Raw genomic sequence first — 12,238 nt, 5'->3', positions numbered from 1 at the left:
TACTGCTTGGAAACATCATCCTCCTTTTCCTCTCATCCGCTTCAGCCATGCAAATGTTTATACGTTTGTGAACAAAGATGTGTCATTAAGCAATGCCAGAATTTGCTGGGGCCTCCAGTGGGTGGTTAAATGCAGATTGCTTTTTGAATTTGGCCTGTCTGGTGTAGCCCATGCTGACCTTAGAATTTGCTACCATATCCTATTACTCTGGAAAACTTAATTAGTACTCCTATGTGAACAGTACTGTTACAGAAGTTTTCAGAAACAAGCAATCAGTAATTCAATTATCAAGTGACTGATACTTCACTGACAAGTCACTGAAGAATTAAACCCCATACTGCTTGTCTTTTTCAGAATGATACATTGAATAATTTAATTTTTATATAATAAACCTACTGACTTTCCTTTATGCAGATTTAAAGCCCCGTGGAGTTGTAGTTAATACGATACCTGGGCTTCCAGCTCACATCCTATTCATGTGTGTGAGGTATGCAGATTATCTGAATGATGCTGACATGCTGAAATCTTTCATGAATGTAACCATTGATGGTATCAAAAAAGTTGTTAAGGTAGGAATTATGTTTGGCTGTACTGTACTTTTTGATTTTTTTTTTTAATGTAACCTTTACAAGATGCATGCATAGTACCTACGAATGCTCACACTTTTATTTGCTAGTATGCCTATGAAAGAATAATAATCATTAGTGACACACTTTTTGAAGTTTGTAGTAGTATCCCTGTAAAGCCTCTATGTAAGGGTCTACTGTGCTGAACACAGAATGCACAGAATGCAGTAACAGAGATTATTTTTATCTGAAGATCTTGTTGACAAAATCATTTAAAGTATTTTACATTTTACAATGAGTAGCTAATTAGGTGAACTGCACCGGTGCTTTCAGCACTAGTAAAAGTTGGATGGACAGAAATGAAGATTAGTATGTTTGGCAGCAGGCAGGTGTCAGAAGTTTAAGAGGATTTTACACTGCTGTTCTACTAGTGTAATGTTGTTTTTTGATGTGTCATTTGGTACTGCAGTATTAGTACCCAAAGGATTAAAGTTATGTTGCCAGCCAGTTTATGAACTTATAAACAAGAATTGTTAGCCTGTTCTCTCATCTACATAACAAATTCAGCTGTGTGAATGCTTTATTTTGGATTTACAATGCAATAAAACACCACACTTTGTAGCACAGGCAGGGAATGGACTATGGTTTATGCGGTTGAATTTGTTGTATAGAGAATGCCTATAGTTTGTTCGCAGACAAATTTATACCACAGTTTATCTATTAGAAAACCTTGCACTAACATATCTAACAAAAATAAGACGTACCTACACATAGTTAGAATTGTGTTTATATGTAGTTCAGTTTCATTTGTGTATACAGGCATTGTTCAGGCTTTTTTGCAGGAAGGCCTCCGGCACACTACAACACTATACATAGAAATGTGTAAAACTGTTTGGTTCAGACTTATTTAGCCAGTCTGTCCTTTAAGAAGACTTAAACAGTGTTTACCACATAAAAGAGGGATCTTTGCTATATGTGTATTAGTCTGAAAACACAGCATGATTTGTTCAGCTATCATCTTACAGATGTTGTGTGCTCCTTCTGCTATATATGGGCTCTATGATACCAATTCTGGAATGATCTTAAGTTTAGTTATTAGATTAACTTCATGAGACGGTACCATTATAAGATTGCGTTACTTACAATTTTCAGGAACATTCAGAAGACTTTGAGATGTTGTCCTTTTGGCTTTCCAATACGTATTATTTTCTTAACTGTTTGAAGCAGTACAGCGGGGAAGAGGTAGGAAAGATGTCATCAAATGATTCCATTACTTTACTTGTGACACACTTTAATTAAAATTTAAAAATAGTGATAATAGATTGATAATTATTCGCCATCTCACCACTGTTCCTTCCAGATATTTAGATATTCATGTTGCTCTGCAGTGGTGTTATGTCTTACACAAATAATAACACAGTAAAGAACTAACAGATCAGGTGATATCAAGGAAACATTGAAGTGTTAAAGTAGGTTAAAGACATGATGTGGAAACTGCTGCTTAATTTGAACTCTTCCACAGGAGTTTAATGTGAGCTAGACTTCAGATGTCCAGCTACATATATGTATAAAACAGTTTTATTATTTTATAATTGTGACCATTCAAACACCTACTGCTACTAAAATGACATTACAGAAGAAAACCTCAGGAAAGGAGCTAAACAATAAAATACCCATTTTTTTCCTTATTTCACTTATGCGTTTAAGCTAAGTTTTATCCTGAAATACAAAATTCTTCTAAATTCTTTTAAATTGCAAAGTCTTACTGTATTTTATTGCTAGGTTTTATAAATTTAGGTAGACTGAACTGAGATTTCATAGGCACCTTAATCCTGAAGACTATATTCTTATGTGAACAGGTACCATAAAGCCTTGGAATCACAGTCACTGAGTGTTGTCTAAACAACTGTACTCTTTCTTGTGGTCATATCGGTAACATCTAAAGAGCGGTGGGAAACAACATTTAAACTTAATTTAAAACAGTCGTTTATAATTTGGTTGCAGCAGTAGGGAAGTTCTGAATCCAGAATTTAGAGTTTTAATCTATATTTGCAATGAATATTCAAGACTTCACACAAGTTAGAATTCAGTCTAGACTTTTGAAGTCTGAACTTTTCTGACGAAAAGTCCAAAAACGAGATTTCTTTGGAGCAATAAAATGTAAAAAAACCTGCATTTTGTCTTTTTTTTTGGGGGGGGTGGGAGCGGTGGAGTGGGGAGTTTGCTTTCTGTTTAAGTGGTCTAGGAATTGATCCAAAGTTCATTGAAATCTAAGCATGTCTTTCCTTTGGCTTTAGCAGGCTTTATGAACAGAGTAAACATCAACATAAACTGGAAAATTAAGTGCAGGAAGCCCAGAACTGGAAACATCCATTGAAGTTAGCTGTCACTTTGACTCATTCCAAGACTGTGTTCAGCCAGAGATGGAATGAGTTACTCTAATACATCAAGTACATTATAGTAACAATTTATAATTATAATGTTATGTGATTTCTAATAATTATATTTCCAACTTACTTGTAGGAATTTATGAAGTGTAACACTCCACGTCAGAATAAGAACTGTCTGAAGCATTTTGATCTCTCAGAATACAGACAAATTCTTAGTGATTTGGCCATTCGTGTCTATCACCAATTCATAATTGTAATGGAGAACAACATTCAGCCCATGATCGGTAAGACAGTGGCAACCCCAACAGACTTAAATGTAGCTTGTGAAGTGTACAAATAAAGCTTATACATGGAGGCAAAGGATGGGACACACTTCTTTCTCCTGTTGATTTATACGTATGTATACCTGCATGTATGTTTCTGCACGTATAAATTCCACTGAATGGTATATCCCCACAGGGTTTGGAAAGACTTTTTCCTCACAACGTTTGCTGGTGTGGGATAATGCTTTGAACTGATAAACATTCTAAAAATATAAAAGGCTTTTTAAAATTCGTTTGCTCCAGAAACATTTGTCAGTATCTTATTTTTCTTGTACCATTTGACTTTTAAAATATCCTGAAAGTAGGTTTTGTTCAATAATCAAGTTAACATAACTAAAAGGAGGCTTAGGAGTGTTGGTCTTATCAGTTATTTTCTGTTTTCTTTCAGTACCAGGCATGCTGGAATATGAAAGTCTTCAGGGAATTTCTGGCTTGAAACCTACAGGGTTCCGTAAACGTTCTTCTAGTATAGATGACACGGATACCTACACAATGACCTCTATCCTGCAACAGCTCAGCTATTTTTATAGTACTATGCGCCAGAATGGCTTGGAGTCTGAGCTTCTAAAGCAGGCAGTGAAGCAGCTTTTCTTTCTGATTGGCGCCATCACCCTCAATAGTCTCTTCCTCCGCAAGGACATGTGCTCTTGTAGAAAAGGAATGCAGATAAGGTAAAGCCAGTAAAGTTTCAACAAGCAGTTGCTTGAGCATGAATTTTTAACACTTTTATGTAACATCCTTTATCACTAAGTCACTGGATATTCTGTAACCATTCTACTGGAAGTAGCTAATTGTTTTTTGGTCTTTTTGAAAAAAAGACCTTTTGGGCTAAGCTTTCTCAGCATAACATATTACAAATTGTTCTTTCCATGGAAAAACTAATGAAGGAAAAGACAGAGAAAATTACAGTCTGGAGTTTAAAGTCAGACATGTTTAGGATTCTTTCCATGCTAGTTCATTCATGATGTGATAAATAGTATTTTTAATTCTTTCTTACTGTAGTAAAAAGATGCAGCATCACCTGGCTAGCAGACAGACAAAAGCTGACTTGCATTTTTCGTGCTCTGTGATGAGAAGGGCACTGAGACAGAGCCTTTGAGGGTTTAGGTTGGGCATCATCTGTCCTCTTACAAGCACCAAAAGAACATGCTCTGAACTGTTTTGCAGAAGATACAGCTCATTTGTTCTACATTAGACAGTCTGCTGACTAAGGTGAAAGAAAATCAGTAAAATCTTGAGCCATCTGGGAATATTACTAGAAGAAAGCTGCTTTAACCTTTAGGTCATCAGTTATAAGCCTGGCCCTGCTTTGTAATGTGCAAAGTTTGTTCTCATTTCCTGTATAAGCTCAGTTGTAAACTAATATTTTAAAAACATATAGTGATACAGTGTAATAGGCAATGCCAGTATATATTAGTATTTTTCTGTAAAAAACAGCTAAACTAATACATTGCTTTCTATTATCCAAGCTTTAAGAAATAAAAAAATAAAAAGGATTGAAACATACAAGGGATTAAAGTTACAGGTCAATAAGCTATTAATTGTTTGATTTTTATAAGCTACAGTTATGGTTTTTAATTTAAAATGTAATAATTTGAACACTGCATTGGAGGAGCATTGCTTCTTTAGAAGCCTGCTAGTTAGGGGGGAACCTGACATTTCTGTTGTCTGTTCATGGTTTAACCCAGATGTAATATCAGCTACTTGGAAGAATGGCTTAAGGACAAGAATCTTCAAAGCAGCAATGCCAAAGAAACTTTGGAGCCTCTATCTCAAGCAGCCTGGCTCCTTCAGGTCAAAAAGATCACAGATGATGATGCCAAGGAAATATGTGAACGCTGCACATCTCTTTCTACTGTGCAGGTAATGAACCATCTGTTTTCTTCCAGCAGCACCAATTGCAAAATCTTAGCTATCTAAAATAATTTGTTGCAAATAGCTATTGGCCATTCATTAGATAAAAATAGCATTCCTCAGCATTCCACATCACCACTTGTTAAACTGAATTTTTTAAATTCCTTATTCCTGATTGGTAGCACTTTAACTGCTCCCGTGGTGAATACTTGCCTGCTTTGTTCTATCGCATGTTTTTATTCCACAATGTATTTTCTTTACTTTGTCACAGGCTTTTTTTGTTGTTTCCCTTAATTGATTCAGCTTTTTCTGCATCTCCTTGATCCTGCTGACATCTCTGGAAATGAGTCATAGCAACCATCATATATGTAACAACTCATTAGGTGACAGTCAAAATTCTCTCTTTATTGTAAAATTCTTTACTGAAACTTCCATTAAATATCAGTAAATTAATGCTTTCTTCTTTTTGACTTCTCACTTGTTGTGACATACTAAAATAGTCTTTTGTAATTTGAACAGATAGTTAAGATCCTCAACTCATACACACCGATAGATGATTTTGAGAAAAGAGTGACTCCATCATTTGTTCGTAAAGTCCAGGTAAGAGCTACAACTATATCACATATTCAAGTTACGGGATACTTCATACATGCAGTTTTTGATGCTATGTAGTTACACTTGACCTTTACGTCATATTATTACTAAGTTGCTCAGCTTCTAGACATTTGGAACTGATCAAAACAAGTCTCCTTAGCATCATGTAAAAGAAATATTTGCAGTGGGAAGCAAGCAATGTAGTGTTTTTGCTTTGATTCTTAATACAATGTTTCTTACCCTTTCTGTTATAATTTCAGGCTATGCTAAACAATCGTGAGGATCTTCCACAGTTGATGCTCGATACCAAATATCTCTTTCAAGTGACGTTTCCTTTCACCCCCTCTCCACATGCCTTGGAAATGATACAAGTCCCCAGCAGCTTCAAACTTGGCTTTCTCACAAGGGTTTAATAAAACCAATGCATTGGTATTTCCTCAGAGACTATATAAAGACAGACTTTCATGGTTCATTTTTCCAGCTGGTGGATAGTATGGCAGCTTGCAGTGAATTAAACTACAAAAAACTTGTTCTTCAGTCAAGACTTAAAAAGTAGGAATAATTTCAGCTTGTGTGATTTCATTCTCTCTTTTCTTACTCTTCTTCCTTCACTGCAGTCCTGCAATGATGACTTAATATCATCAGCTGGACACAAAGCTAACTGTGCAGTTTTTTAGCCCAAACTTGACAAGAAAAGCATTTATCTGACAAGTTTGCGTTGGTGCCCTGTCAGTACCAGCCAGAGGGGAAAACTGCCATGTGATAAACGTTATTACTTTACAATTTTCCTTGCCTTCACTTCCTGTAACAAGAATTTTTCCCAAGGTAATGCTATTCATCATTGCCTTGATACACTGGATCTGTTTTACAGTAGCTCTCACTCTTCTATACTTCTTACATCTATATTCCCTTCATAGAAGAATTCTTTTATAACAGTTCTTCCAGAAGACTGTAGTAGGAGGGAAGATCGACAGTTGTTTTTTAAAAAAATCAATAGCTACATTGAAACTGGGGAACCGAGATTAGTCTAAGGGAATTGCTGTTACCAACCCCCATTGTCTTTTTATAGGCATGCTGGCTTGGCTCACTGAATGCTTGCATTGCACACCAGACAGCTCTTCACCCAGGGGAAGGACTCAGGTGCTCTTCCTGAAGACAGATTTCAGTTTTGTTCTCTGCCATGACAAGTCTGGATTTTCATATTGGCTATTATAGTAGAAAAGTCAGATATAAAATTCATGTCATGATCCAGGTTTGAATTACAAGCTTGTTTCTCTGAGAAACAGGAGTCGTCATCTGGTTTGGATCCACCTCTAGTGCAGTGTGTTTGAGAATATACACTGAGTATGCACACATAGGCACGTCTTTCTCCCTTTCTTTTTTGCTGGTTTCCTTCTTCCAGTCCAGACACCGAGTAGGAGTTAATGCAGTTACCGTGGTCTGGTCTTACTGATAAGCCAAGCTTAATTCCTTACATATCATCTTTATTTCTTTTCAAGTTGCAGGATCCTTAGAAGCAGAAGTGGTCTTTTTTGGGTGGTTTTTTGTGGTTTTTTTTTTTTGGGGGGTGGGGGTGTTGGCTTTATTCAGCCTTCTCCCTGTAGTCAGAATGCAGCAAACAGTAGCTTCATTTAGTACTGGGCCCTGTCAGAACAACTGAAGAAACAGCATCCACCACACCACAGTGACTGTACTTAGAAATTCCTCAGTAAATAATGCTAGTTTTCTAGCTAGTCGATTAGACACAGTTATTAAAATTGAGCACTAAAGCTTTGAAGTATTTAAGGCATTCTAATTAATTTAGTTAATTTAGGTATTACAGGAAGAAACAATTTATGTTATTTTTTTTTATTACACAGTGTTAGTACTGCTTGTTTAATTTCACAGAAAAATCTGTAAATATAAAGAAGGAATCATTCTTGCTGTTCAGTATTCTTGGTGTTTACTATGTACAGTGAAATATTCATGGTGATATCCACAGAGAGATATTCAAAATATATGAAGGAAAAATTGTGTGTTTTGTTCAGTAACAATAAAAGCTGTTCAGAATATCACAGATGTATAGGTAGACTAGTATTTTAATCTGTTAAATAAAGTGGCTTTTAAACCAATTTGTAGTGCTTTGAGTGATGCGATAGTTTTCAATGTGGGATCATTTGAAAGAATTACTTGGAACTGCGTGAACATCAGTGAATACTGTCAGTCTTTTATTGCACCATTTATTTAATGGTCTGGTTGTTTTGCTGTAACATTGTGTATCTTCCTGTCAGAATGGTATGCTGCCCTTGGCTCCTCATGAACTTCTGTAACTATTTTAATGCAAGCAAGTTTTGTTGCTATAATTTGTACATAGCCTTTTTTTACAGTTAGCTGTAAACATACAGGGAGCTGTATGTCTGTTACCTGGGATGGTATGAATAAAATCACAGTCCACTCTTATGTCTGCATCACATAGAAATACCAGAAGGCATGTATGTCTGTATGACAAAAATTGCTGATCAAGGAAAATTGTTCTGACAATTTGATGCTAGGTTACTTTGAGAGGTTTGTGTGAAGTATGCTATTAACACTGTATGTGTAAAAAAAAAAAAAAAAAAAAAAAAGTATTTTTTAAAAGAAAATTCAGAATTAACATTGACTGCTGTATGCTCTCAGAAAGTTATCTTGCTTTTGCTAACTTTATTGTGTCTGTGTAGGTACAAAATCCTGTTTATCTGTAATTCTTCTAGATATAAGGAGCAGTTTTAGTGAAGGCAGATACATGAAAGAGGCATTACTGGGGTTACCTTTCCTAGCATGATAGTGATAGGAGAAAGGTATTCAAACAGGAAAATGTCAAATGATGATACTTACTGCAGTGGGAACGCACTGAAGTGGCTTATGGAGAGGTGCGTAAGATGCTGTCGGCATCTTTGGATGTGTCCAGATGTGTGACTCCTGCAGTTTTTGGGTACAGGACTCAGCAGCATAGGTGGTCCCTTTCAGTCCTGTGTTCACATAATATTCTAACAAAAAAGATTAGGACAGGTTACTTCTACCCAAGTGTCTGCTGGGTTGAGACCTAATTTTTTCTTTTTTTTCCCCCCCCCATTTTATCTCAGATCCTCTTGACTTCAAATGCAAACATCTAATGGCATGATTTCAGTGACTTCAGTAGAGTCTTAATAGTAGAAGTGACCTTCAACACTTCTTAAATTTTTCAGAAGTGTTTTCATAAATTCCCCCCAAATTCTTTAAGAGTGCAAAAAAGCAGCAATTTTTAATCTTATTGATTTTAAAATTTATTTTTTTAAAACAGGTGAATAGTAAAGAATACTCAAGGAAGAACCAGCGTGGACACTAATCAATTTGTTTGACTTTTAAATTTTGTTAAGCATATGAGATAGACTTACCATTGTCAGTGCTTATCAGAATGTCAACTTGGTAGTTGGAAAAATCAGTCATCAGTCACCTGCCCAGTATGTTTAAAATTTAACATTTGGAAACCATCCAAATATTGCTGCTATATGGAACAGGCAGGTAAGATCTAGTTTGCCTAATAGTTTATGTTCTGTATTCTGAAAGAGGGCAGTTAAAATAAAGCCTTTGATCTATAATCGTCAGTACGTAACTGACCTGAAGTGATAGAACTGGAGAGGCTGAGCTTTAAATACCCTTTAAGTAGACTTAACAGGAAGCTTGCTTTTCTACACTAACAGTTGTACACAGCTTATTTAGTTATATTGAGAATCTCCAGGTTGTTGCTGTTTGAAAAGGTGGGTGTTTTGGATATTTATAAATGAGATTCATTGTATAGAATTTCTCTGTAAGTAGCATATTTCTTAATGTTTCACCATGCTACCATTTTTAAATTTTAACTGTAACTCTTAAAACCTAGTAAATTTAAATTTTCAGGCTACAGCCCAAGAAGGTATAATCTTTTTAGACCCTTTTGGTTTAAATATTTTATATCTTTATAAAACAGTATACAAATCCATCATTGTCACAACCAATCTCTGGTATAATACTGCTTTTTAATTATTCAGAATTTCTGTTGGCTTCTCTTGTAGCAAAACTTTGTAATATGTCATAATCTCATCTGATATGATTCACCCTCTATGTTACTCCAGCAAATTCTCATACTTTATAAAAGATTATTTCTGCCCAGAGTATTTGTTCCAAGCAGAATAGGTCCTTGTCTAAAGTCTCCAGATCTAGTAATGATATTTTGTTCAAATTAGATGGCTCTTTTTCCTGTAATACTTCAATTTTATGCTTTTTCTGAAGTGAATGTTTTCCTCCTGAAGTCTAGTTGGCCTAGTTTCTTGAGGCTTCACACCAAGGATTTAAATCTGTGATATGTCACCTGAGCTGCCCTCAGTGGCAACCATTCTGAGAACCTCGGAATAACAGGTTTTTCAGTTGTAAATGTCCAGTTTTAAGAATCTAGTAGAACTGAGCCCTGGTGCTAGAGTCTCTTTAAAGGTATAAGCAATACTATCCCAGAGAAGCTCCCTGAAAGGATGGCAGCTTGTGATCTCAGGCTCTTTGTTTGCAAAAGAATGTATTAAAAACTTCAGGACCTATTTGCTGCTTTTCATCAAATGAATATAAACCTCCTTGTCTGCATGTAGCTGATTGAAAGCTCCATGCAAATTTCAGATTAATGCACTGTAGTTCCTTTCAGGACAGATTGCTTCCCCCATGTTTTGGGGTGAAGTTATGCATCTCCTTGGAGACAACAACAGAACTTTATTGGCTGGGGTGTGGGCAGGATTTCTGAGTTTATCATCTCATTTTTCAGGTAGTCCACTGAAATAGTTAAGAATAAGCAGCAGAATGCAGGCAGGTACAGAGAATAAAGTTTGGTTAGGCTTTTGAATACTGTCCAGCCAAACAAATTCTAAAATCTGCATAACTCATTGAATTTCTTTTGTTCCATTTAAATATCTCTTGCAATAGCTTCTTCTAATTGTTAACCATGAACTCACTATTTACGTACATTTCTAAATAATGTTAAAAGCTTTCATTTTAGAAGAGGTGGAACGTCCCATTTTCTCTATAAACAGTGTACAGAGAGGAATGACACTACACTACTATTCTTGTTTGGTTTTCTGACTCTGAAGTAGTTTTTAATTCTCTGTTGGTGATAGTGCTTTGATCCTAGGGATGCCTGGCTTGAGAACAAAAGCGGGTTCATAATGACCCAGCTTTCAGTGTGCTTGAAGCATCAATTTCTGCTCAAGCAGCACATTGTTCATAATATTTTTGTAGCTGCTGACTGAACCCTAGGTCATCTTTTCAGCTTTAAAAATAATACATAATATTGACTATTTAATAATGTAGTGGAAAAACAATAAATATTGTTCAGTGCAGATTTCTCACAAATCTAGCTGTTATACATTGCTGGTTACTGTCTGCTGATAGTAGTTAAGTAAAAACTAAGAGTTATTTCCTGCTTGTAGTGCACATGATAACAATGTGTAATCAGTGTACATAATAATACAATATATATTTTGCTTAGTATTGTTCTTCATAAAAATATAATCTGCAAAGCATGTGACTGTCTATCATATAGTGACAGTTCATCAAGCTTGAGAGATTAGTCAGAGAGAGATTATCCAGCCTACAGATGTCTATATGCAGTCTAAGCTGCATTAGTAGCAGAGCAGTAGTGGGAAGCTTTGCACTGGACTGGCATGCACTCTTTCCTTCTTCTCCATCTCTTTCAGATCTCTCGAACCACAAAGATGTGTGACCAGACCTTTTTAGCAGTTGTATTTGGTCCATGTGACAAGTGCTCCAAAGAGAAGCCCCTTAGGGCTGTTTACATCAAATCAGAACAACTCAGCTACTGCTCACTATGTGTGGAAATGGTATGTTATTGATTTTATCAGCTGGAATGTGGAAAGACTGCAAAAAACAAGGCTTGGATGTATTAATGGTTTGTCATGTTGGATTTTTCTGGACAGCAAATAAGCATTGCTAGGCCTATAGACTGCCAAACAAACATGTCTGCAGACACCTTCTGTTTCCACAAGCTTGCAACAGTGTTGACCCCAGAGCTCAAGGATACTTTTTATGACTCTTGATTGGAAAACGGCCACGAGCTTTTTCCCTAGGGTACCGCATTCCTCAGCTGTGCAAGTGTTATGTGCCTGTCTAAACTCTGCATTATGCGTGCAACTCTGCTTGGCCTACGATCTTGAGTGTTTCCCATTACCTTTAACAGAAAAAAAGATGAAACCATTGCAATAAACTCATTCACTAGTGACTAGGGGATATGAAGTTCATCTAGTCTGCCTCAATAAAAATGAGGCACAAGTGAAGTGCTGTCAGAACTCCTTCATGGTCCACATTTCATACTGAGACCATGTTGTCTCGTATGCTATGTGCAGTACTTGGGTGGGAGCTGGAAGTAGCTACAATGAGGATACAGTGGGAAAAGGTTGCACAGCAGTGGAGTGTCTTCTGTCACCATGTGTGTGCACACCACAGAAGGTGGTAAATAAGGGAGATTTGCAAACCTGCC

At 36.3% G+C, this 12,238-nt stretch overlaps 1 protein-coding gene across 5 annotated transcripts in view; it reads left to right on the top strand.

Annotated features, from left to right (window-relative positions):
• MYO5C (myosin VC) overlaps window positions 1-7,838 on the top strand; it is a 36,674-nt gene extending 28,836 nt beyond the window's left edge. For 4 of the 5 annotated variants that reach the window (XM_064456422.1, XM_064456421.1, XM_064456423.1 and 1 more), the window contains 7 exons: window positions 415-569; window positions 1,719-1,808; window positions 3,090-3,240; window positions 3,668-3,950; window positions 4,968-5,142; window positions 5,653-5,733; window positions 5,988-7,838. In XM_064456422.1, the coding sequence (XP_064312492.1) occupies window positions 415-569; window positions 1,719-1,808; window positions 3,090-3,240; window positions 3,668-3,950; window positions 4,968-5,142; window positions 5,653-5,733; window positions 5,988-6,140 (1,088 nt within the window). In that variant the 3' untranslated portion in view covers window positions 6,141-7,838. Of the gene's footprint in view, window positions 1-414; window positions 570-1,718; window positions 1,809-3,089; window positions 3,241-3,667; window positions 3,951-4,967; window positions 5,143-5,652; window positions 5,734-5,987 lie in introns of those variants that run through there. The other variant, XM_064456426.1, reaches the window with a different exon arrangement.
• The last annotated feature ends 4,400 nt before the right edge of the window (window positions 7,839-12,238 follow it).

The sequence above is a fragment of the Phalacrocorax carbo genome, chromosome 7, assembly GCF_963921805.1.
Source record: "Phalacrocorax carbo chromosome 7, bPhaCar2.1, whole genome shotgun sequence".
NCBI lineage: Eukaryota > Metazoa > Chordata > Aves > Suliformes > Phalacrocoracidae > Phalacrocorax > Phalacrocorax carbo.
The sequence above is the reverse complement of the archived record's forward strand: the minus strand, read 5'-3'. Positions and strand labels throughout refer to the sequence as shown.